General features: G+C 49.8%; 2 protein-coding genes across 4 annotated transcripts in view; both read left to right on the top strand.

Annotated features, from left to right (window-relative positions):
- The first annotated feature begins 239 nt into the window (after positions 1-239).
- Positions 240-11,790, top strand: chchd7 (coiled-coil-helix-coiled-coil-helix domain containing 7). 3 transcript variants are annotated; one of them, XM_086191529.1, is made up of 4 exons: positions 240-524; positions 10,438-10,621; positions 10,710-10,808; positions 11,370-11,790. In XM_086191529.1, exons 2-4 carry the CDS (start codon positions 10,577-10,579, stop codon positions 11,472-11,474), a joined length of 249 nt encoding a protein of 82 aa, XP_086047655.1. In that variant the 5' UTR covers positions 240-524; positions 10,438-10,576; the 3' UTR covers positions 11,475-11,790. The 3 variants fall into 3 exon arrangements, with proteins under 3 accessions (XP_086047655.1, XP_086047653.1, XP_086047652.1); XM_086191527.1 differs by having other exon boundaries at positions 240-637; XM_086191526.1 differs by having other exon boundaries at positions 241-549; positions 11,370-11,789.
- Positions 11,791-12,829: 1,039 nt separating this feature from the next.
- Positions 12,830-26,923, top strand: part of LOC147242084 (uncharacterized) — a 38,185-nt gene continuing 24,091 nt past the window's right edge. The window contains exons 1-2 of the mRNA XM_086191784.1: positions 12,830-13,130; positions 19,936-20,035. Coding sequence (XP_086047910.1) covers positions 13,096-13,130; positions 19,936-20,035 — 135 coding nt within the window. The 5' untranslated portion in view covers positions 12,830-13,095. The remainder of the gene's footprint in view (positions 13,131-19,935; positions 20,036-26,923) is intronic.

Here is a 26,923-nt window from a genome sequence, read left to right as displayed (position 1 = left end):
CTCTGATTCGTGCAAGCCGCTGCCACTTTCCCCTCGATGTCATTTACAGTCCCTTTTAATAAAACTGAATTTTTGGACTTGCTAGATGCTCTGTCAATCGCTTCAGCTCGGTTTCGTTTATTTCACAGCGATAGGAAGAGCGCCGTGTCGCCCCGGCGCTGCTATTGGACCGTCAGCTTGTCAATCATCCGGCTTCTCCTTTCGGGCCTCCCATTGGCTGATGCGGCTGTCAGTTCCGGGTGACGTACGGGCGATTTTCCTGATGCGCCGTTGGAGCAGCGGCGGCGGCGGAGCAGCTTTAGCTTCGGCGGCTACATGAGGCTAGTCGGCGTGTCGGAGCGGGAGTCCGGCGACACACGCGCGCGGGTTTAACCGTCACGGCTGCAGTGTGTCGACACGGACCCTCGACGGGCCTCAACCCGCGAGTCGAGCTCCGGCAGAGCCGGACGACCTTCTCTGCTCCCCGCGGCTCCTCAGGTCACGTTTCCGCCGCGGAGACCCTGACAACTCGGCGCCCGTGGAAGGTGACAATGAACCGTTTTTACTCAGGTAATTGTCACCGCCGCTCAGAACACGAAGTAGCCTCGCGACCCTGAGAAAAGCCGCTCCAACGTTCCCTGGCCGGTGCTCCGATAACGTGAGTGAAGGTCGGCGGTGTCGCCTGCTCAGCCAGACTCCGTTCACATGATCCGATATTTAACAAAATGTCCTTATTGCCGAGAACTCGTCATCGACACGCACGAGGTAATGATTCCTCCCGCGCGAGCGAGAGCCGAGCCTGAATTCGGCAGGTGATTACGAGAGCAAAGTGAAGCAGTGGCAGGAGAAACAAACTTCTCAGTTCCAGCCTCTGCCTCCTTTCAATCAGAGGAATCAGGACAGTGCTGCGATCGATCCTGGCAGCTGTCAGTCACCTGCAGCAGACATCCCCGAGTGTTGCTGTACTTGGAACATGTACAAAAATACTTCACCGCGCATCGAAATGACCACTTTACTTCATGTTACGTGGCTGCTCGCTCCCTTGTCCTCATTCCTGACCAAAACCTGGAAAGCTTCAAATGTTAAGAATATTTAATACACAATTTAATAGAAACACCTCCCAGACATCAAAGTAACGTTTTTATTTTTTTTATTTCAAAGAACAGTAATGATGAAATACTGTTGAGCTCACAATAACTGACATAGAAATTGAGGGGAAAAAAGTGTGACTTTTCTAACAATTTTGTTGAGCAAAGTTGAGTCCTCGCCCTGTCATTTAAAGAAGAACACCCCAAATTAGACGGAGAACGGGTGTGGATTCTCTCTGGTTCCTGTTCATCCAGGTGAACGCACCTGGCTGCAATCCCTACAATAATACAGTTTGTCTCTGTACTGGTGTTTCTGGGTGTACTGGCAGGTGTGTACTGGCAGGTGTTTCTGAGTGTACTGGCAGGTGTGTACTGGCAGGTGTTTCTGAGTGTACTGGCAGGTGTGGTGTACGGCTGAGCAAATTTATTGATTCTTCGTCATTTATCAATAGTTTGTTCCCTCAGAGTATTGATTTTTCAGCTGAGTATCGATACATTGAGCCCCATTCCAATCCCCCGTGTCCTGCACTCTGCAGGAAGAGCAGTTCGGTCTGCCAGCTGCTGGTGTCACTGTAGAGCATTTCTAGTTACCAAGACGCCGATGCCTTTCTCATCCGGTGAGAGCTGAGAGATTCAGGAGACTGGTGGTGAGTATAAATCCAGCGCCTGCAGGCTTAAAAGCAGATGTGAGGGAGAATTTGGGGTTCAAAGACAAAAAGGAAAGTTACGATTTGGACAAAAGTGTGGCGGTCTGTGAGCGGAGTCACACAAATCTTAAGTGTCCTGGAAGTACCACGACCTGCGAGCCTCCTAAAACGTCACCACCCGGACAAGGAAATGTTGCCACAAGTTCCCATCGTCTTCACCGAGGTCGCAGAAAATGATGGAGTCCATTGCTGCTTCATCAGTCAGGATTCGAGAGCTTACTGGGTGGTGGCAAACACCGGCTTTAGGCGCCTGGTGAACGCGATGGAGCCCCGCTATGCTGCTGCCACCCGCCAGTTGAATTATTGGCTGCCATAATTTATTTTTGGTGAAGCTGGTAATTGGACTGGCCAGCAGCTCCCTTCTATGTTCAGTATCCAGCTGAAACGCTGCCTCAGAAGGCCACTGGCTGCACTTTAACTCTCAATGTTCACTTTTCTAAAACTTGAAAGCTACAGTTTGCACTCATCTGCATTTGCGAGCTGCCAGTCAGAGCCTCATGTTGTTTAATTGATGCTTTCAGTTCAGTTCATTCAATCCAAGTCAACGCAACTCACAAGATGTCACCAAAATCACTTTGTCCTTTAAAACCTGTCAGAAAATGATGGAAGTGTAAAGAATCGTGTCATGAGATTAGCGTATCGCTACAGCCCTGGTGTGCTGCAGGTGTGTCTGAGTGTACTGGCAGGCGTTTCTGAGTGTACTGGCAGGCGTTTCTGAGTGTACTGGCAGGCGTTTCTGAGTGTATTGGCAGGTGTGTGCTGGTGTTTGAGTGTACTGCAGGTGTTTGAGTGTACTGGTAGTGTTTCTCGGTGTACTGGCAGGTGTTTCTGAGTGTACTGGCAGGTGTACTGGCGAACGTTTCTGAGTGTACTGGCAGGTGTGAGTTGGTGTTGGAGTGTACTGCAGGTGTTTCTGAGTGTGCTGGCAGGTGTTTCTGGGTGTGCTGGCAGGTGTTTCTGGGTGTACTGGCAGGTGTTTCTGGGTGTACTGGCAGGTGTTTCTGAGTGTACTGGCAGGTGTGAGCTGGAGTTTGAGTGTACTGCAGGTGTTTCTGAGTGCACTGGCAGGTGTGAGCTGGTGTTTCTGAGTGCACTGGCAGGTGTGAGCTGGTGTTTCTGAGTGTACTGGCAGGTGTTTCTGAGTGTACTGCAGGTGTTTCTTAGTGTACTGGCAGGTGTTTCTGAGTGTACTGGCAGGTGTTTCTGAGTGTACTGTCAGGTGTGAGCTGGTGTTTCTGAGTGTACTGGCAGGTATTTCTGAGTGTACTAGTGGGTGTGAGCTTGTTTTTCTGAGTGTACTGGCAGATGTTTCTGAGTGGACTGCAGGTGTTTCTTAGTGTACCGGCAGGTGTGAGCTGGTGTTTTTGAGTGTACTGGCAGGTGTTTCTGAGTGTACTGCAGGTGTTTCTGAGTGTACTGCAGCTGTTTGAGTGTACTGCAGGTGTTTCTGAGTGTACTGCAGGTGTTTCTGAGTGTACTGCAGGTGTTTCTGAGTGTACTGCAGGTGTTTCTGAGTGCACTGGCAGGTGTGAGCTGGTGTTTCTGAGTGTACTAGAAGGTGTTCCGGAGTGTACTGGCAGGTGTTTCCGAGTGTACTGCAGGTGTTTCCGAGTGTACTAGCAGGTGTTTCTGAGTGTACTGCAAGTGTTTCTGAGTGTACTGCAGGTGTTTCTGAGTGTACTGCAGGTGTTTCTGAGTGTACTGGCAGGTGTGAGATGGTGTTTCTGAGTGTACTGCAGGTGTTTCTGGGTGTACTGGCAGGTGTTTCTGGGTGTACTGGCAGGCGTTTCTGAGTGTACTGGCAGGCGTTTCTGTGTGTACTGGCAGGTGTGAGCTGGTTTTTCTGAGTGTACTGGCAGGTGTTTCTGAGTGTACTGCAGGTGTTTCTTAGTGTACTGGCAGGTGTGAGCTGGTGTTTCTGAGTGTACTGGCAGGTATTTCTGAGTGTACTGCAGGTGTTTCTGAGTGTACTGCAGGTGTTTCTGAGTGTACTGCAGGTGTTTCTGAGTGTACTGAAGGTGTTTCTTAGTGTACTGGCAGGTGTTTATGGGTGTACTGGCAGGTGTTTCTGAGTGTACTGGCAGGTGTACTGGCGGGCGTTTCTGAGTGTACTGGCGGGCGTTTCTGGGTGTACTGGCAGGTGTTTCTGGGTGTACTGGCTGGCGTTTCTGAGTGTACTGGCAGGCGTTTCTGGGTGTACTGGCAGGTGTTTCTCGGTGTTTTGGCAGGTGTTTCTGAGTGTACTGGCGGGCGTTTCTGAGTGTACTGGCGGGCGTTTCTGAGTGTACTGGCAGTCGTTAATGGGTGTACTGGCAGGTGTTTCTGGGTGCACTGGCAGGCGTTTCTGAGTGTACTGGCAGGTGTGAGCTGGTGTTTGAGTGTACTGGCAGGTGTTTCTGAGTGTACTGGCAGGTGTTTTTGAGTGTACTGCAGGTGTTTCTGAGTGTACTGGCAGGTGTGAGCTGGTGTTTCTGAGTGTACTGCAGGTGTTTCTGAGTGTACTGCAGGTGTTTCTGAGTGTACTGCAGGTGTTTCTGAGTGTACTGGCAGGTGTTTCTTAGTGTACTGGTAGGTGTGAGCTGGTGTTTCTGAGTGTACTGCAGGTGTTTCTGAGTGTACTGCAGGTGTTTCTGAGTGTACTGCAGGTGTGAGCTGGTGTTTCTGAGTGTACTGGCAGGTGTTTCTGGGTGTACTTGCAGGTGTTTCTGGGTGTATTGGCAGGTGTTTCTGGGTGTACTGGCAGGTGTTTCTCAGTGTACTGGCAGGCGTTTCTGAGTGTACTGGCAGGTGTGAGTTGGTGTTTCTGAGTGTACTGGCAGGCGTTTCTGTGTGTACTGGCAGGTGTGAGCTGGTTTTTCTGAGTGTACTGGCAGGTGTTTCTGAGTGTACTGCAGGTGTTTCTTAGTGTACTGGCAGGTGTGAGCTGGTGTTTCTGAGTGTACTGGCAGGTATTTCTGAGTGTACTGGCAGGTATTTCTGAGTGTACTGCAGGTGTTTCTGAGTGTACTGCAGGTGTTTCTTAGTGTAGTGGCAGGTGTGAGCTGGTGTTTCTGAGTGTACTAGCAGGTGTTCCGGAGTGTACTGGCAGGTGTTTCCGAGTGTACTGCAAGTGTTTCCGAGTGTACTGCAAGTGTTTCCGAGTGTACTGGCAGGTGTTTCTGAGTGTACTGCAGGTGTTTCTGAGTGTACTGTAAGTGTTTCTGAGTGTACTGCAGGTGTTTCTTAGTGTACTGGCAGGTGTGAGATGGTGTTTCTGAGTGTACTGCAGGTGTTTCTGAGTGTACTGGCAGGTGTTTCTGGGTGTACTGGCAGGTGTTTCTGGGTGTACTGGCAGGCGTTTCTGAGTGTACTGGCAGGTGTGAGCTGGGGTTTGAGTGTACTGCAGGTGTTTCTGAGTGCACTGGCAGGTGTGAGCTGGTGTTTCTGAGTGTACTGGCAGGTGTTTCTGAGTGTACTGGCAGGTGTTTCTGAGTGTACTGGCAGGTGTTTCTGAGTGTACTGGCAGGTGTTTCTGAGTGTACTGGCAGGTGTTTCTGAGTGTACTGGCAGGTGTTTCTGAGTGTACTGCAGGTGTTTCTGAGTGTACTGGCAGGTGTTTCTGAGTGTACTTTCAGGTGTGAGCAGGTGTTTCTGAGTGTACTGCAGGTGTTTCTTAGTGTACTGGCAGGTGTGAGCTGGTGTTTCTGAGTGTACTGGCAGGTATTTCTGAGTGTACTGCAGGTGTTTCTGAGTGTACTGCAGGTGTTTCTGAGTGTATTGCAGGTGTTTCTGAGTGTACTGAAGGTGTTTCTTAGTGTACTGGCAGGTGTTTATGGGTGTACTGGCAGGTGTTTCTGAGTGTACTGGCAGGTGTACTGGCGGGCGTTTCTGAGTGTACTGGCGGGCGTTTCTGGGTGTACTGGCAGGTGTTTCTGGGTGTACTGGCTGGCGTTTCTGAGTGTACTGGCAGGCGTTTCTGGGTGTACTGGCAGGTGTTTCTCGGTGTTTTGGCAGGTGTTTCTGAGTGTACTGGCGGGCGTTTCTGAGTGTACTGGCGGGCGTTTCTGAGTGTACTGGCAGTCGTTAATGGGTGTACTGGCAGGTGTTTCTGGGTGCACTGGCAGGCGTTTCTGAGTGTACTGGCAGGTGTGAGCTGGTGTTTGAGTGTACTGGCAGGTGTTTCTGAGTGTACTGGCAGGTGTTTTTGAGTGTACTGGCAGGTGTTTTTGAGTGTACTGCAGGTGTTTCTGAGTGTACTGGCAGGTGTGAGCTGGTGTTTCTGAGTGTACTGCAGGTGTTTCTGAGTGTACTGCAGGTGTTTCTGAGTGTACTGCAGGTGTTTCTGAGTGTACTGGCAGGTGTTTCTTAGTGTACTGGTAGGTGTGAGCTGGTGTTTCTGAGTGTACTGCAGGTGTTTCTGAGTGTACTGCAGGTGTTTCTGAGTGTACTGCAGGTGTGAGCTGGTGTTTCTGAGTGTACTGGCAGGTGTTTCTGGGTGTACTTGCAGGTGTTTCTGGGTGTATTGGCAGGTGTTTCTGGGTGTACTGGCAGGTGTTTCTCAGTGTACTGGCAGGCGTTTCTGAGTGTACTGGCAGGTGTGAGTTGGTGTTTCTGAGTGTACTGGCAGGCGTTTCTGAGTGTACTGGCAGGTGTTTCTGAGTGCACTGGCAGGTGTGAGCTGGTGTTTCTGAGTGCACTGGCAGGTTTGAGCTGGTGTTTCTGAGTGCACTGGCAGGTGTTTCTGAGTGTACTGCAGGTGTTTCTTAGTGTACTGGCAGGTGTTTCTGAGTGTACTGGCAGGTGTTTCTGAGTGTACTGCAGGTGTTTCTGAGTGTACTGCAGGTGTTTCTGAGTGTACTGGCAGGTGTTTCTGAGTGTACTGTCAGGTGTGAGCTGGTGTTTCTGAGTGTACTGGCAGGTATTTCTGAGTGTACTAGTGGGTGTGAGCTTTTTTTCTGAGTGTACTGGCAGGTGTTTCTGAGTGTACTGCAGGTGTTTCTTAGTGTACTGGCAGGTGTGAGCTGGTGTTTTTGAGTGTACTGGCAGGTGTTTCTGAGTGTACTGCAGGTGTTTCTGAGTGCACTGGCAGGTGTGAGCTGGTGTTTCTGAGTGTACTAGAAGGTGTTTCTGAGTGTACTGGCAGGTGTTTCTGAGTGTACTGGCAGGTGTTTCTTAGTGTACTGCAGGTGTTTCTTAGTGTACTGCAAGTGTTTCTGAGTGTACTGTCAGGTGTTTCTGAGTGTAATGGCAGGTGTTTCTTAGTGTACTGGCAGGCGTTTCTGAATGTACTGGCAGGTGTGAGCTGGTGTTTGAGTGTACTGCAGGTATTTCTGAGTGCACTGGTAGGTGTTAGCTGTCGTTTCTGAGTGTACTGGCAGGTGTTTCTGAGTGTACTGGCAGGTGCTTCTGGGTTTACTGGCAGGTGTTTCTGGGTGTACTGGCAGGGTTTTTTGGGTGTACTGGCAGGTTTTTCTCGGTGTACTGGCAGGTGTACTGGCAGGCGTTTCTGAGTGTACTGGCAGGCGTTTCTTAGTGTACTGGCAGGCGTTTCTGAGTGTACTGGCAGGTGTTAGCTGGTGTTTGAGTGTACTGCAGGTGTTTCTGAGTGCACTGGCAGGTGTGAGCTGGTGTTTCTGAGTGTACTGGCAGGTGTTTCTGAGTGTACTGGCAGGTGTTTCTTAGTGTACTTCATTTGTTTCTTAGTGTACTGCAGGTGTTTCTTACTGTACTGGCAGGTGTTTCTGAGTGTACTGCAGGTGTTTCTGAGTGTACTGGCAGGTGTTTCTGAGTGTACTGCAGGTTTTTCTGAGTGCACTGGTAGGTGTTTGCTGTCGTTTCTGAGTGTACTGGCAGGTGATTCTGAGTGTACTGGCAGGTGTTTCTGAGTGTACTGGCAGGTGTTTCTGAGTGTACTGGCAGGTGTTTCTGAGTGTACTGCAGGTGTTTCTGAGTTTACTGGCAGGTGTGAGCTTGTGTTTCTGAGTGTACTGGCAGGTGTTTCTGAGTGTACTGGCAGGTGTTTCTGAGTGCACTGGCAGGTGTGAGCTGGTGTTTCTGAGTGCACTGGCAGGTTTGAGCTGGTGTTTCTGAGTGCACTGGCAGGTGTTTCTGAGTGTACTGCAGGTGTTTCTTAGTGTACTGGCAGGTGTTTCTGAGTGTACTGGCAGGTGTTTCTGAGTGTACTGCAGGTGTTTCTGAGTGTACTGCAGGTGTTTCTGAGTGTACTGGCAGGTGTTTCTGAGTGTACTGTCAGGTGTGAGCTGGTGTTTCTGAGTGTACTGGCAGGTATTTCTGAGTGTACTAGTGGGTGTGAGCTTTTTTTCTGAGTGTACTGGCAGGTGTTTCTGAGTGTACTGCAGGTGTTTCTTAGTGTACTGGCAGGTGTGAGCTGGTGTTTTTGAGTGTACTGGCAGGTGTTTCTGAGTGTACTGCAGGTGTTTCTGAGTGCACTGGCAGGTGTGAGCTGGTGTTTCTGAGTGTACTAGAAGGTGTTTCTGAGTGTACTGGCAGGTGTTTCTGAGTGTACTGGCAGGTGTTTCTTAGTGTACTGCAGGTGTTTCTTAGTGTACTGCAAGTGTTTCTGAGTGTACTGTCAGGTGTTTCTGAGTGTAATGGCAGGTGTTTCTTAGTGTACTGGCAGGCGTTTCTGAATGTACTGGCAGGTGTGAGCTGGTGTTTGAGTGTACTGCAGGTATTTCTGAGTGCACTGGTAGGTGTTAGCTGTCGTTTCTGAGTGTACTGGCAGGTGTTTCTGAGTGTACTGGCAGGTGCTTCTGGGTTTACTGGCAGGTGTTTCTGGGTGTACTGGCAGGGTTTTTTGGGTGTACTGGCAGGTTTTTCTCGTGTACTGGCAGGTGTACTGGCAGGCGTTTCTGAGTGTACTGGCAGGCGTTTCTTAGTGTACTGGCAGGCGTTTCTGAGTGTACTGGCAGGTGTTAGCTGGTGTTTGAGTGTACTGCAGGTGTTTCTGAGTGCACTGGCAGGTGTGAGCTGGTGTTTCTGAGTGTACTGGCAGGTGTTTCTGAGTGTACTGGCAGGTGTTTCTTAGTGTACTTCAGGTGTTTCTTAGTGTACTGCAGGTGTTTCTTACTGTACTGCAGGTGTTTCTGAGTGTACTGGCAGGTGTTTCTGAGTGTACTGCAGGTTTTTCTGAGTGCACTGGTAGGTGTTTGCTGTCGTTTCTGAGTGTACTGGCAGGTGTTTCTGAGTGTACTGGCAGGTGTTTCTGAGTGTACTGGCAGGTGTTTCTGAGTGTACTGGCAGGTGTTTCTGAGTGTACTGCAGGTGTTTCTGAGTTTACTGGCAGGTGTGAGCTTGTGTTTCTGAGTGTACTGGCAGGTGTTTCTGACTGTACTGCAGGTTTTTCTTAGTGTAGTGGCAGGTGTTTCTGTGTGTACTGGCAGGTGTTTCTTAGTGTACTGGCAGGCGTTTCTGAGTGTACTGGCAGGTGTGAGTTGGTGTTTCTGAGTGTACTGGCAGGTGTTTCTTAGTGTACTGGCAGGTGTTTCTGAGTATACTGCAGGTGTTTCTGAGTGTACTGGCAGGCGTTTCTGAGTGTACTGGCAGGCGTTTCTGAGTGTACTGCAGGTGTTTCTTAGTGTACTGGCAGGTGTGAGCTGGTGTTTCTGAGTGTACTGGCAGGTGTTCCTGAGTGCACTGGCAGGTGTGAGCTGGTGTTTCTGAGTGTACTGGCAGGTGTTTCTGAGTGTACTGGCAGGCGTTTCTGAGTGTACTGGCAGGTGTGAGCTGGTGTTTGAGTGTACTGCAGGTATTTCTGAGTGCACTGGTAGGTGTTAACTGTAGTTTCTGAGTGTACTGGCAGGTGTTTCTGAGTGTACTGCAGGTGTTTCTGAGTGTACTGCAGGTGTTTCTGAGTGTACTGCAGGTGTTTCTGAGTGTACTGCAGGTGTGGTGCAGAGGCGGCTGATATCACCAGATGGCCAGGCTGTGCTGGAGGGTCTGGAGAATGAATTATTCCTCATTCATATTTACGGCTGCGTTCCACTTCTCTGCATCAACTGTTGACAAATGAAAGTGGTGCGTTATTGTTGATGATAAAGTCTGGCTGTCAAAGATCCGTTTTCATTCTCTAAACTTTTCTTATTTCAAATAAATATGCTTCAGTGTTTTTAAGAAGTGGGGATTTGACCTCAACTGAAACGTAGATTAATTGATGGATTTATGAAACCAAGGACAGAAAGGATCTGGATTGGAAGGAAATAGTTGATCTGTCTATCTCCTTCAGAAGGGGATGGCGTCTGAGGTGGTGAGTGGCGGCGAAGGTTTCGCTAGGTTTCAGAGCCCATGACACTCATTCTTCCGTCATTACCTTCACGCCCAACATGACAGTCACAGTCTCCTGACAGAGAGAATTGCTGCTTTGGTTTTGTAGCTGCTGGTTGGTGCCTGAACTCAACACGGACAGTTCATGTCACTCTGTTTCTTTAGATTTTCTTCTTCATGGGTGCTCATCAGAGTCACTGAGATCAGCTGATAAAAGCTGTTCTCATCCTCCTGGTGTGTGTGTGTGTGTGTGTGTGTGTGTGTGTGTGTGTGTGTGTGTGTGTGTGTGTCAGGTTCCAATCAGAACTTCCCCCCAGGCAGAGTGGGTGTGTTCCAGCCTGTTTGATGGATGCAGTTGTGTCAGATGCCACTAACAGCCTGATGTCTGTGTTGCTCCTCAGGCTTCCTGCATCTGGACTCATCGGCGCCGCCCACTAATGTGGAACACAGAACCTGCTGAAGAACCTGGCTGTGTTGAGTAGAGGCAGAACAGAACCGATCCTCGTCCGACCCTGTGTGTTGCTCTTCACGCAGATACAAATGGATAAAAACTTGAGGAAGCAGGACATTAATCCGTGCCTGGACGTAAGCTGACCAACGGCCTCGTTCTCATTGAATACAGACCTCAGGTCACATGACAGCGTCCTCCTGTCTAATCCTGTTGTTGTTTCAGGAAAGTACAGCCTCCCAGAAGTGCTCGGAAACCTACAGCCAAGACAAGACTATGTGCCTGACGTACTTCCAGAGATACAAGAACTGTAGAAAATACTGGGTACGTGACTCCGCCCTCGGCGAGAAGCCACGTTTTCATCCGTGTTCTCGCACACCCTCGCCTCCAAAAGTCGTAGATGTTATATTTAAAGACAGTAGTAGAGGTTGCTGGGATAATGGTTCCGCTGATCTGCAGGTATATGATCTGAAAGCCGCTACGGCACCCCCTGTTGGCCAGGAGCCGCCCTGCACTCCCTCAGCTCAACTCCCTCCAGGTCCATGTCCTGCTGACAAGCACTGCACTGCTTGGATTTGTTGAATGTGTCTGAATTAACAAGAGAAGAAGAAGAAATGATCTCGTGCTCTCTGTCCGTCCGCCGTCACTTGTGAGGGAAGCAGCAGGAAGTAGTTCTGTGTCTGGGCCAAAAGACATGACCGTAACTCACAAATGGAACCAGCCTTCGTGTAAATATCGTTCGACTAGCAGAACTTGACTCCTCCCCCTGTCGTCATGGCAACACCATTGCATAGTAGGGTTCTTGTGATTATCCTGCCTGGCCCTCCTTCACGTTTGAAGGGCAGCTTGTCAGTGGTGATGGATTTGTCTGTTTGTCCTCTGCAGCACAACATCATGGTGCAGCGGAGGAGAGACGGCGTCAAACCGCACATGCCCACTGCAGACGAGAGGCAGGAGATGCTCGCCGCCATCGGTGGGAAACCCTACTGAGGCGGTGAAGCCCTCGCACTCTTCCTCACGCGGATGCTGGTCACCTGCAGGAGGCGCTCTGTTACTGAGACCCCCTGCCCCTGGCCCCGCCAGCTCTGACTGTCATTTATTGGCTGCTGTAATGTGACATGAACTTGTGGGACGTGGCAGGAATAAAGACCCATGTTGACTTGTTCTGGTATGATGTCATTAACACACACAAACTTACTGATCAACACGCACATCTTTAGTCCTCGTACCAGTGGCGGTCTCAGACGTGTCACTAATCCAGTCATGACATCATCGCAGCTCCAGGAACGAGGAGTCCAACGAGATCTTGGTGTCACTTAATTGCATTAAATGTGGTTTTGTTTTCATGATGTCGTCCTGTGTCACCTGGTGTGTGTGTGTGTGTATGATGACTGTCATGAGTGTGGCCTGTGATGGATGACTCCACCTATGAACATGTGACCTGTGGTGGACGCCGCCTGTCCTCATCCTCTGAGGGTGTCTGGCGTGTTCCTGTGTGTGTATTTTATTTACTGTTGCATGCGTCACTGTTCTGCTGCGAGGAGACCAGAGGACGACCTGCACCGCCAGCGGCGTGAATTCAGAGACGTATGGACGCTCCAGGTGTGGAGCTGCGCTCTCGTCAGACTCCACTGATGACCAGTCATCCTCCTCATGCTCGCGCCGCGCCTGTGGAGAAGGCAGAGATAACTCTCACTACTGGTAGTCAGTCCATACTTGAAGATGTTCTTGCAATGAGCCTGGTACTTGCTCCCCCTCTGCTAGACAACCAGAGCAGAACCCGTTACCAGGAACCAGGTCTGAGACAGGAACAGGTGTGGCCTCACCTGGACGTGCAGGGTTCATGCAGTCATGAAAAAACTGGAAAAGTCATGGAATTTGAAAAAAGGGTTTCCAGGTCTACAAAACCCCCTGAAAATAAAGACAGAGTATTTTGGGAAAATCATGGAAGTTTTCTTCCCAGCGCTCCAAGTCGGCTCCAGTGGCCGACTGCCCTCAGCGGCTGCTTTGCTGTTTGCTGTCTTAAAACCTGTTGAATATCTCAAAGCAGTGACATAATTTAATGAATGAATACGATGAAATTCTGATTTCATGATCAATGTACCTGTCATCGCATCATCGGGACACCTGTGGCGTGCAGCGCCAGACGCTGCCAGCTCAACGGTGGTTTGGAGGAGGGGGTCATGGAATGTGAAGCAAGAAGAAGAAGAGAACAGAGGATGAGGGAAAATAAGATAGATGGTGGTGGTGGAGACTTAGGGCCCCCTACAGGCTCGGGCCGTCACTGCGTGTGCGTGTGCGTGTTACACAACCACTCACCGTACCTGAGGGCTCGAGCTCCTGGACGAGCAGGACTGTTCCACGGGTTGGCTTTGTGACTTTTTGACTTTCTGATCTTCAGTACCTCACACAGTTTGAATTCCCGCCATTTCAGGTACGCTTACGTTAAGGCCCCGCCCCAGCGTCGACCTCGCCTCGCGCTCGGTCACCCGTTTGGCGTTTGATTGACAGCTGTGGCGCCATCACACCCGACATTTTGCGGCCTTCAACTCTTTCCGGTCACAGCGGCTGTGGAGACGCGGCTCCTGAGCAGGCTCCTCCTTCAGCCGCCATGGAGGAGTACACGCATCTCTGCCGGTCCCTGAGGTGAGACATGACGCTACTGATGGAGCACACGGTGCCGGAAGGAAACTGGTCCGATGATGATGATGATGATGGGTCCATCCTCAGCCTCTTGACATGCTGATGGTTGATTGAAGGAGAGACCTGGAACTCTCTGCCTGCCACCATCCTGGTCCCAGGTCCTGGGGCCTGGTCCCAGGACCTGGAGACAGCAGATCCAGACAGCAGATATCCAGCTGATATCACCAGAAAGCAGATCCAGTTATAGTGATCTTGCTGTGATCAGAATCAGTTGATCAATCTTAAACTTGGAAGCGTTTCCACTTGGCTCAGTTGTGCTCCACTCAAGTGGTCAAAGTGTCAACGCTCATTGGTCAGATGCAGCTGAGGTGGAGAAGTAACACAGGAAGGTTCCGTGTTCTGCTTAAGAACACATTTGTTCTTCTCTTCAATCTGCTGCGCTTGGTGTTTCCTTCTGCTTCCAGCTGCCTGCAACACACACCAAACATGTCACACAGCTTACTGTTAGTGGAGGTACATCACACGCCTGAACATCTGACACGCCGGACGCACTCTACACAGCTGACACGCCTGACACACAAACTACACAGCTGACACGCCTGACACACACGCTAGAAAGCTGACACACGTAACACACTCTACACAGCTGACATGCGTGACACCCTCTACACAGCTGACACGCGTTGCACACTCTGCACAGCTGACATGCGTGACACACTCTACACAGCTGACATGTGTAACACGTGTGACACACTACACAGCTAACATGCCTGACACACACTACACAGCTAACATGTGTGACACACTCTACACAGCTGACACGCCTGACACACACACTACACAGCTGACATGCGTGACACACTCTACACAGCTGACACGCGTGACACACTCTACACAGCTGACACGCGTGACACACTCTACACAGCTGACACGCGTGACACCCTCTACATAGCTGACACGTCTGACACCCTCTACACAGCTGACACGCGTTACACACTCTACACAGCTGACATGCGTGACACACTCTACACAGCTGACATGCGTAACACGTGTGACACACTACACAGCTAACACGCCTGACACACACTACACAGCTAACATGTGTGACACACTCTACACAGCTGACACGCCTGACACACACACTACACAGCTGACATGCGTGACACACTCTACACAGCTGACACGCCTGACACACACACTACACAGCTGACATGCGTGACACACTCTACACACCTGACACGCGTGACACACTCTACACAGCTGACACGTCCGACACCCTCTACACAGCTGACACGCGTGACACACTCTACACAGCTAACACGTCCGACACCCTCTACACAGCTGACACGCGTGACACACTCTACACAGCTAACATGCGTGACACACTCTACACAGCTGACACGCCTGACACACACACTACACAGCTGACATGCGTGACACACTCTACACAGCTGACATGCGTGACACACACTACACAGCTGACACACCTGACACACTCTACACAGCTGACATGCGTGACACACTCTACACAGCTGACACGCGTGACACACTTACACAGCTGACACACTTGACACGCCTCACACAGCTGACATACTTGACACGCCTCACACAGCTGACACACTTGACACGCCTCACACAGCTGGCATGCCTGACATGCCCCACACAGCTGACACACTTGACACGCCTCACACAGCTGACATACTTGACACGCCTCACACAGCTGACACGCGTGACACACTTACACAGCTGACACACTTGACACGCCTCACACAGCTGACACACTTGACACGCCTCACACAGCTGGCATGCCTGACATGCCCCACACAGCTGACACACTTGACACACTCTACACAGCTGACATGCGTGACACACTTACACAGCTGACACACTTGACACGCCTCACACAGCTGACATACTTGACACGCCTCACACAGCTGACACACTTGACACGCCTCACAAGCTGACATACTTGACACGCCTCACACAGCTGACACACTTGACACGCCTCACACAGCTGGCATGCCTGACATGCCCCACACAGCTGACACACTTGACACGCCTCACAAGCTGACATACTTGACACGCCTCACACAGCTGACACACTTGACACGCCTCACAAGCTGACATACTTGACACGCCTCACAAGCTGACATACTTGACACGCATCACACAGCTGACACACTTGACACGCCTCACACAGCTGGCATGCCTGACATGCCCCACACAGCTGACACGCCTCTCACCGCTGACACACTTGACACGCCTCACACAGCTGACACGCCTGACATGCCCCACACAGCTGACACACTTGACACGCCTCACACAGCTGACACGCCTGACATGCCCCACACAGCTGACACGCCTCACACCGCTGACACACTTGACACGCCTCACACAGCTGACACGCCTCAAACAGCTGACATGCCTCACACAGCTGACATGCCTCACACAGCTGACACACCTGACACACACACTACACAGCTGACATGCTTGACACACTCTACACAGCTAACATGCGTGACACACTCTACACAGCTGACATGCCTGACACACTCTACAGAGCTGACACGCGTGACACACTCTACACACCTGATACTCTGCACACTACACAGCTGACACAGCTGACATGCCTGACGCACTACACATGTGAAACAGCTGACACGCCTCACACAGCTGACACGCCTCGCACAGCTGACACACCTCACACACCTGACATGCCTCACACACCTGACATGCCTCACATACCTGACATGCCTCACACAGCTGACACACTTGAAACGCCTCACACAGCTGACACACTTGACACCCCTCACACAGCTGACACGCCTCACACACACATTACACAGCTGACACGCGTGACACACTCTAAACAGCTGACACACCTCACACACTCTAAACAGCTGACATGCGTGACACCCTTTACACAGCAGACATGCATGACACACTCTAGACAGCTGACACGCGTGACACACTCTACACACCTGACACGCGTGACACACTCTACACACCTGATACTCTACACACTACACAGCTGACACAGCTGACATGCATGACCCACTCTACACAGCTGACACGCGTGACACACTCTACACAGCTGACACGCGTGACACACTCTACACGGCTGACACGCCTGACACACTCTACACAGCTGACATGCATGACCCACTCTACACAGCTGACATGCGTGACACGTGTGACACACTACACAGCTGACACGCCTGACACACACACTACATAGCTGACATGCGTGACACTCTCTACACAGCTGACATGCGTGACACACTCTACACAGCTGACACGCGTGACACACTTACACAGCTGACACACCTGAACATCTGACACGCCTGACACTCTACACACCTGACACTCTACACACTACACAGCTGACACAGCTGACATGCGTGACACACTCTACACAGCTGACACCCCTGACACGCTCTCCACAGCTAACATGCGTGACACACTCTACACAGCTGACACACTCTGCACAGCTGACATGCGTGACACACTCTACACAGCTGACATGCCTGACACACTCTACACAGCTGACACGCGTGACACACTTACACAGCTGACACACCTGAACATCTGACACACCTGACACTCTACACACTACACAGCTGACACGCCTGACACTCTACACACTACACAGCTGACACGCCTGACACAGCTGACATGCCTGACGCACTACACAGCTGCCACGCCTCACACAGCTGCCACGCTTCACACAGCTGATACACCTGACATGCCTCACACACCTCACACACCTGACATGCCTCACATACCTGACACCCCTCACACAGCTGACACGCCTCACACACACATTACACAGCTGACACGCGTGACACACTCTAAACAGCTGACACACCTCACACACTCTAAACAGCTGACATGCGTGACACCCTTTACACAGCAGACATGCATGACACACTCTAGACAGCTGACACGCGTGACACACTCTACACACCTGACACGCGTGACACACTCTACACACCTGATACTCTACACACTACACAGCTGACACAGCTGACATGCATGACCCACTCTACACAGCTGACACGCGTGACACACTCTACACAGCTGACACGCGTGACACACTCTACACGGCTGACACGCCTGACACACTCTACACAGCTGACATGCATGACCCACTCTACACAGCTGACATGCGTGACACGTGTGACACACTACACAGCTGACACGCCTGACACACACACTACATAGCTGACATGCGTGACACTCTCTACACAGCTGACATGCGTGACATACTCTACACAGCTGACACGCCTGACACACTCTACGCAGCTGACACGCCTGACACACTCTACACACCTGACACTCTACACACTACACAGCTGACACAGCTGACATGCGTGACACACTCTACACAGCTGACACCCCTGACACGCTCTACACAGCTAACATGCGTGACACACTCTACACAGCTGACACACTCTGCACAGCTGACATGCGTGACACACTCTACACAGCTGACATGCCTGACACACTCTACACAGCTGACACGCGTGACACACTTACACAGCTGACACACCTGAACATCTGACACACCTGACACTCTACACACTACACAGCTGACACGCCTGACACTCTACACACTACACAGCTGACACGCCTGACACAGCTGACATGCCTGACGCACTACACAGCTGCCACGCCTCACACAGCTGCCACGCTTCACACAGCTGATACACCTGACATGCCTCACACACCTCACACACCTGACATGCCTCACATACCTGACACCCCTCACACAGCTGACACGCCTCACACACACATTACACAGCTGACACGCGTGACACACTCTAAACAGCTGACACACCTCACACACTCTAAACAGCTGACATGCGTGACACCCTTTACACAGCAGACATGCATGACACACTCTAGACAGCTGACACGCGTGACACACTCTACACACCTGACACGCGTGACACACTCTACACACCTGATACTCTACACACTACACAGCTGACACAGCTGACATGCATGACCCACTCTACACAGCTGACACGCGTGACACACTCTACACAGCTGACACGCGTGACACACTCTACACGGCTGACACGCCTGACACACTCTACACAGCTGACATGCATGACCCACTCTACACAGCTGACATGCGTGACACGTGTGACACACTACACAGCTGACACGCCTGACACACACACTACATAGCTGACATGCGTGACACTCTCTACACAGCTGACATGCGTGACATACTCTACACAGCTGACACGCCTGACACACTCTACGCAGCTGACACGCCTGACACACTCTACACACCTGACACTCTACACACTACACAGCTGACACAGCTGACATGCGTGACACACTCTACACAGCTGACACCCCTGACACGCTCTACACAGCTAACATGCGTGACACACTCTACACAGCTGACACACTCTGCACAGCTGACATGCGTGACACACTCTACACAGCTGACATGCCTGACACACTCTACACAGCTGACACGCGTGACACACTTACACAGCTGACACACCTGAACATCTGACACACCTGACACTCTACACACTACACAGCTGACACGCCTGACACTCTACACACTACACAGCTGACACGCCTGACACAGCTGACATGCCTGACGCACTACACAGCTGCCACGCCTCACACAGCTGCCACGCTTCACACAGCTGATACACCTGACATGCCTCACACACCTCACACACCTGACATGCCTCACATACCTGACACGCCTCACACAGCTGACACGCCTCACACAGCTGACACGCCTCACACAGCTGACACGCCTCACACAGCTGACACGCCTCTCAAAGCTGACGCACTTGACACGCCTCACACAGCTGACACACTTGACACGCCTCACACAGCTGACACACCTGACATGCCTCATACAGCTGACACACTTGACACGCCTCATACAACTGACACGCCTTTACACAGCTGACACACTTGACACGCCTCATACAACTGACACGCCTCACACAGCTGACACACTTGACACGCCTCACACAGCTGACACGCCTCACACAGCTGACACAGCTGACATGCCTCACACAGCTGACATGCCTCACACAGCTGACACGCCTCACACAGCTGACAGGCCTCACACAGCTGACATGCCTCACACAGCTGACACACCTCACACAGCTGACATGCCTCACACAGCTGACACGTCTGAGCAGCAGAAGCGTTCATCCAGTCTTCAGACGAGGCTCAAGATGTCAGTGAGGAGAGAAAACCAAGTAATGAAAATAAAGTTAGCTCAGCTTTATGGTTACTGAAGTTAAGTTAGTTCTAGTTATGTTACTGGTAGTTAGGGTTACTCAGCCAACATTTAAGTAACATTAATGATAGTTTTGGTTTCTGGTAGATTGGTATTTATGGTGCCTGAGGTAACACTAGTTATGGTGTCTGGTAATTGTGGTTGTCATGGTAACTGGTAATTATGGTTTCTGGTAGTTATGGTTATTTGAAGTTATGGTTGTTATGGTTACTGAAGTAACATTAGTTATGATTTCTGGTAGTTAAGGTTGCTATGGTTACTGAGATCACCTTTGTTATGGTTTCTGGTAGTTAAGGTTGCTATGGTTACTGAGATCACCTTTGTTGTGGTTTCTGGTAGTTAATGTTGCTATGGTTACTGAGATAATCTTAGTTATGGTTTCTGGTGGTTAAGGTTGCTCTGGCTACTGAGATAACCTTACTTATGGTTTCTGGTAGTTAAAGTTTTTATGGTAACTGGTAGTAATGACATCACTACCCCAGGAAACTCTCAACAGTCCAGCCCTTCTGTCCTCCTCAGACTTCCTGTGTGGATGTCGTCGGTGCTGCATGCTGCCAAACGCCTGAGGAGCGACCGCGCCCGACGCAAGAAGGCCTACAGGCTTCTGCAGAGGAAACTGGTAGGTCATGATGGGGTGTAAATGTGTGTAAACCCTATCATTTTTACACCTTGGTATACCTGTGCCATTAATCGGTGCAATTGTGTTGATATTGTGAATGTGAGTTTTACAAGGCAACAACAGATGGACCAAAAAAAAAAAATGGCCGAATTTCCCTTCCATCGACTGACGAGACGCCCGCCAGAACCTCTCAGACTCTTGGTTTTTAAACACAAACTGCCTCGAAATCTTTGACGGTTCTTGGGGCAAGTTTCATGCCTGAAGCTTTCAGCTAGTAACTGGTAGGATATCAGCTGGTACCTGGTTGGATATCAGCTGGATATCAGCTGGTGACTGGTAGGATATCAGCTGGTAACTGGTAGGATATAAGCTGGTGACTGGTAGGATATATGCTGGATATCAGCTGGTAGCTGGTAGGATATCAGCTGGTGACTGGTAGGATATCAGCTGGATATCAGCTGGTGACTGGTAGGATATCAGCTGGTGACTGGTAGGATATAAGCTGGTGACTGGTAGGATATCAGCTGGATATCAGCTGGTAACTGGTAGGATATAAGCTGGTGACTGGTAGGATATCAGCTGGATATCAGCTGGTAACTGGTAGGATATCAGCTGGTGACTGGTAGGATATCAGCTGGATATCAGCTGGTAACTGGTAGGATATCAGCTGGTGACTGGTAGGATATCAGCTGGTGACTGGTAGGATATCAGCTGGATATTAGCTGGTAACTGGTAGGATATCAGCTGGTGACTGGTAGGATATCAGCTGGATATCAGCTGGTGACTGGAAGGATATCAGCTGGTGACTGGTAAGATATCAGCTGGATATCAGCTGGTAACTGGTAGGATATTAGCTGGTAACTGGTAGGATATCAGCTGGTGACTGGTAGGATATCAGCTGGATATCAGTTGGTGACTGGTAGATATCAGCTGGTAACTGATAGGATATCAGCTGGTGACTGGTAGGATATCAGCTGGTAACTGGTAGGATATCAGCTGGTGACTGGTAGGATATCAGTTGGTAACTGGTAGGATATCAGCTGGTGACTGGTAGGATATCAGCTGGCGACTGGTAGGATATCAGCTGGATATCAGCTGGTAACTGGTAGGATATCTGCTGGTAACTGGTAGGATATCAGCTGGTAACTGGTAGGATATCAACTGGTGATGGGTGGGAAATCAGCTGGTGACTGGTAGGATATTAGCTGGATATCAGCTGGTGACTGGAAGGATATAAGCTGGTGACTGGTAGGATATCAGCTGGTAACTGGTAGGATATCAACTGGTGATGGGTGGGATATCAGCTGGTGACTGGTAGATATCAGCTGGTGACTGGTAGATATTAGCTGGTGACTGGTAGGATATCAGCTGGTAACTGATAGGATATCAGTTGGTGACTGGTAGATATCAGCTGGTAACTGATAGGATATCAGCTGGTGACTGGTAGGATATCAGCTGGTAACTGATAGGATATCAGCTGATGACTGGTAGGATATCAGCAGGATATCAGCTGGTAACTGGTAGGATATCAGTTGGTGACTGGTAGATATCAGCTGGTAACTGATAGGATATCAGCTGGTGACTGGTAGGATATCAGCTGGTAACTGATAGGATATCAGCTGATGACTGGTAGGATATCAGCTGGATATCAGCTGGTAAGTGGTAGGATATCAGCTGGTGACTGGTAAGATATCAGCTGGTAACTGGTAGGATATCAGCTGTATATCAGCTGGTGACTGGTAGGATATCAGCTGGTAACTGGTAGGATATAAGCTGGTGACTGGTAGGGTATATGCTGGATATCAGCTGGTAGCTGGTAGGATATCAGCTGGTGACTGGTAGGATATCAGCTGGTGACTGGTAGGATATCCTCTGGTAACTGGTAGGATATCAGCTGGTAACTGGTAGGATATCTTCTGGTTACTGGTAGGATATCAGCTGGTGACTGGTAGGATATCAGCTGGCGACTGGTAGGATATCAGCTGGATATCAGCTGGTAACTGGTAGGATATCTGCTGGTAACTGGTAGGATATCAACTGGTAACTGGTAGGATATCAACTGGTGATGGGTGGGAAATCAGCTGGTGACTGGTAGGATATTAGCTGGATATCAGCTGGTGACTGGTAGGATATCAGCTGGTGACTGGTAGGATATCATCTGGTAACTGGTAGGATATTAGCTGGTAACTGGTAGGATATCAGCTGGTGACTGGTAGGATATCAGCTGGATATCAGTTGGTGACTGGTAGATATCAGCTGGTAACTGATAGGATATCAGCTGGTGACTGGTAGGATATCAGCTGGTAACTGGTAGGATATCAGCTGGTGACTGGTAGGATATCAGTTGGTAACTGGTAGGATATCAGCTGGTGACTGGTAGGATATCAGCTGGCGACTGGTAGGATATCTGCTGGTAACTGGTAGGATATCAGCTGGTAACTGGTAGGATATCAACTGGTGATGGGTGGGAAATCAGCTGGTGACTGGTAGGATATTAGCTGGATATCAGCTGGTGACTGGAAGGATATAAGCTGGTGACTGGTAGGATATCAGCTGGTAACTGGTAGGATATCAACTGGTGATGGGTGGGATATCAGCTGGTGACTGGTAGATATCAGCTGGTGACTGGTAGATATTAGCTGGTGACTGGTAGGATATCAGCTGTTGACTGGTAGGATATCAGCAGGATATCAGCTGGTAACTGGTAGGATATCAGTTGGTGACTGGTAGATATCAGCTGGTAACTGATAGGATATCAGCTGGTGACTGGTAGGATATCAGCTGGTAACTGATAGGATATCAGCTGATGACTGGTAGGATATCAGCTGGATATCAGCTGGTAAGTGGTAGGATATCAGCTGGTGACTGGTAAGATATCAGCTGGTAACTGGTAGGATATCAGCTGTATATCAGCTGGTGACTGGTAGGATATCAGCTGGTAACTGGTAGGATATAAGCTGGTGACTGGTAGGGTATATGCTGGATATCAGCTGGTAGCTGGTAGGATATCAGCTGGTGACTGGTAGGATATCAGCTGGTGACTGGTAGGATATCCTCTGGTAACTGGTAGGATATCAGCTGGTAACTGGTAGGATATCTTCTGGTTACTGGTAGGATATCAGCTGGTGACTGGTAGGATATCAGCTGGCGACTGGTAGGATATCAGCTGGATATCAGCTGGTAACTGGTAGGATATCAGCTGGTGACTGGTAGGATATCAGCAGGATATCAGCTGGTAACTGGTAGGATATCAGTTGGTGACTGGTAGATATCAGCTGGTAACTGATAGGATATCAGCTGGTGACTGGTAGGATATCAGCTGGTAACTGATAGGATATCAGCTGGTGACTGGTAGGATATCAGCTGGTGACTGGTAGGATATCAGCTGGATATCAGCTGGTAACTGGTAGGATATAAGCTGGTGACTGGTAGGATATCAGCTGGATATCAGCTGGTGACTGGTAGGATATCAGCTGGTGACTGGTAGGATATCAGCTGGATATCAGCTGGTGACTGGTAGGATATCAGCTGGTGACTGGTAGGATATCAGCTGGTGACTGGTAGGATATCAGCTGGATATTAGCTGGTAACTGGTAGGATATCAGCTGGTGACTGGTAGGATATCAGCTGTATATCAGCTGGTGACTGGAAGGATATCAGCTGGTGATTGGTAAGATATCAGCTGGATATCAGCTGGTAACTGGTAGGATATTAACTGGTAACTGATAGGATATCAGCTGGTGACTGGTAGGATATCAGCTGGATATCAGTTGGTGACTGGTAGATATCAGCTGGTAACTGATAGGATATCAGCTGGTGACTGGTAGGATATCAGCTGGTAACTGGTAGGATATCAGCTGGTGACTGGTAGGATATCAGTTGGTAACTGGTAGGATATCAGCTGGTGACTGGTAGGATATCAGCTGGTGACTGGTAGGATATCAGCTGGATATCAGCTGGTAACTGGTAGGATATCTGCTGGTAACTGGTAGGATATCAGCTGGTAACTGGTAGGATATCAACTGGTGATGGGTGGGAAATCAGCTGGTGACTGGTACGATATTAGCTGGATATCAGCTGGTGACTGGTAGGATATCAGCTGGTGACTGGTAGGATATCAGCTGGTAACTGGTAGGATATCAACTGGTGATGGGTGGGATATCAGCTGGTGACTGGTAGATATCAGCTGGTGACTGGTAGATATCAGCTGGTGACTGGTAGGATATCAGCTGGTGACTGGAAGGATATCAGCAGGATATCAGCTGGTAACTGGTAGGATATCAGTTGGTAACTGGTAGGATATCAGCTGGTGACTGGTAGGATATCAGCTGGCGACTGGTAGGATATCTGCTGGTAACTGGTAGGATATCAGCTGGTAACTGGTAGGATATCAACTGGTGATGGGTGGGAAATCAGCTGGTGACTGGTAGGATATTAGCTGGATATCAGCTGGTGACTGGAAGGATATAAGCTGGTGACTGGTAGGATATCAGCTGGTAACTGGTAGGATATCAACTGGTGATGGGTGGGATATCAGCTGGTGACTGGTAGATATCAGCTGGTGACTGGTAGATATTAGCTGGTGACTGGTAGGATATCAGCTGTTGACTGGTAGGATATCAGCAGGATATCAGCTGGTAACTGGTAGGATATCAGTTGGTGACTGGTAGATATCAGCTGGTAACTGATAGGATATCAGCTGGTGACTGGTAGGATATCAGCTGGTAACTGATAGGATATCAGCTGGTGACTGGTAGGATATCAGCTGGTGACTGGTAGGATATCAGCTGGATATCAGCTGGTAACTGGTAGGATATAAGCTGGTGACTGGTAGGATATCAGCTGGATATCAGCTGGTAACTGGTAGGATATCAGCTGGTGACTGGTAGGATATCAGCTGGATATCAGCTGGTGACTGGTAGGATATCAGCTGGTGACTGGTAGGATATCAGCTGGTGACTGGTAGGATATCAGCTGGATATTAGCTGGTAACTGGTAGGATATCAGCTGGTGACTGGTAGGATATCAGCTGGATATCAGCTGGTGACTGGAAGGATATCAGCTGGTGATTGGTAAGATATCAGCTGGATATCAGCTGGTAACTGGTAGGATATTAGCTGGTAACTGATAGGATATCAGCTGGTGACTGGTAGGATATCAGCTGGATATCAGTTGGTGACTGGTAGATATCAGCTGGTAACTGATAGGATATCAGCTGGTGACTGGTAGGATATCAGCTGGTAACTGGTAGGATATCAGCTGGTGACTGGTAGGATATCAGTTGGTAACTGGTAGGATATCAGCTGGTGACTGGTAGGATATCAGCTGGTGACTGGTAGGATATCAGCTGGATATCAGCTGGTAACTGGTAGGATATCTGCTGGTAACTGGTAGGATATCAGCTGGTAACTGGTAGGATATCAACTGGTGATGGGTGGGAAATCAGCTGGTGACTGGTAGGATATTAGCTGGATATCAGCTGGTGACTGGTAGGATATCAGCTGGTGACTGGTAGGATATCAGCTGGTGACTGGTAGGATATCAGCTGGTGACTGGTAGGATATCAGCTTGTAACTGGTAGGATATCAACTGGTGATGGGTGGGATATCAGCTGGTGACTGGTAGATATCAGCTGGTGACTGGTAGATATCAGCTGGTGACTGGTAGGATATCAGCTGGTGACTGGTAGGATATCAGCTGGTGACTGGTAGGATATCAGCTGGATATCAGTTGGTGACTGGTAGATATCAGCTGGTAACTGATAGGATATCAGCTGGTGACTGGTAGGATATCAGCTGGTAACTGATAGGATATCAGCTGGTGACTGGTAGGATATCAGCTGGATATCAGCTGGTAACTGGTAGGATATCAGCTGGTGACTGGTAAGATATCAGCTGGTAACTGGTAGGATATCAGCTGTATATCAGCTGGTGACTGGTAGGATATCAGCTGGTAACTGGTAGGATATAAGCTGGTGACTGGTAGGGTATATGCTGGATATCAGCTGGTAGCTGGTAGGATATCAGCTGGTGACTGGTAGGATATCAGCTGGTGACTGGTAGGATATCCTCTGGTAACTGGTAGGATATCAGCTGGTAACTGGTAGGATATCTTCTGGTTACTGGTAGGATATCAGCTGGTGACTGGTAGGATATCAGCTGGCGACTGGTAGGATATCAGCTGGATATCAGCTGGTAACTGGTAGGATATCTGCTGGTAACTGGTAGGATATCAGCTGGTAACTGGTAGGATATCAACTGGTGATGGGTGGGAAATCAGCTTGTGACTGGTAGGATATTAGCTGGATATCAGCTGGTGACTGGTAGGATATCAGCTGGTGACTGGTAGGATATCATCTGGTAACTGGTAGGATATTAGCTGGTAACTGGTAGGATATCAGCTGGTGACTGGTAGGATATCAGCTGGATATCAGTTGGTGACTGGTAGATATCAGCTGGTAACTGATAGGATATCAGCTGGTGACTGGTAGGATATCAGCTGGTAACTGGTAGGATATCAGCTGGTGACTGATAGGATATCAGTTGGTAACTGGTAGGATATCAGCTGGTGACTGGTAGGATATCAGCTGGCGACTGGTAGGATATCAGCTGGATATCAGCTGGTAACTGGTAGGATATCTGCTGGAAACTGGTAGGATATCAGCTGGTAACTGGTAGGATATCAACTGGTGATGGGTGGGAAATCAGCTGGTGACTGGTACGATATTAGCTGGATATCAGCTGGTGACTGGTAGGATATCAGCTGGTGACTGGTAGGATATCAGCTGGTAACTGGTAGGATATCAACTGGTGATGGGTGGGATATCAGCTGGTGACTGGTAGATATCAGCTGGTGACTGGTAGATATCAGCTGGTGACTGGTAGGATA

The sequence above is a fragment of the Aulostomus chinensis genome, chromosome 21 (assembly GCF_037954235.1).
Source record: "Aulostomus chinensis isolate RoL2024-O1b breed Wild chromosome 21, RoL_Achi_v1.0, whole genome shotgun sequence".
In the NCBI taxonomy this organism is placed as follows: domain Eukaryota; kingdom Metazoa; phylum Chordata; class Actinopteri; order Syngnathiformes; family Aulostomidae; genus Aulostomus; species Aulostomus chinensis.
The sequence above is the reverse complement of the archived record's forward strand: the minus strand, read 5'-3'. Positions and strand labels throughout refer to the sequence as shown.

What these genes read in the sequence shown, in the direction of transcription:
- chchd7 (XM_086191529.1), top strand. Translation starts at nt 10,577, where the DNA reads ATGGATAAAAACTTGAGGAAGCAGGACATTAATCCGTGCCTGGAC. An exon ending in ACATTAATCCGTGCCTGGAC is followed by an intron (nt 10,622 to 10,709) that starts GTAAGCTGACCA and finishes TTGTTGTTTCAG; the next exon opens with GAAAGTACAGCCTCCCAGAA. An exon ending in AGAACTGTAGAAAATACTGG is followed by an intron (nt 10,809 to 11,369) that starts GTACGTGACTCC and finishes TGTCCTCTGCAG; the next exon opens with CACAACATCATGGTGCAGCG.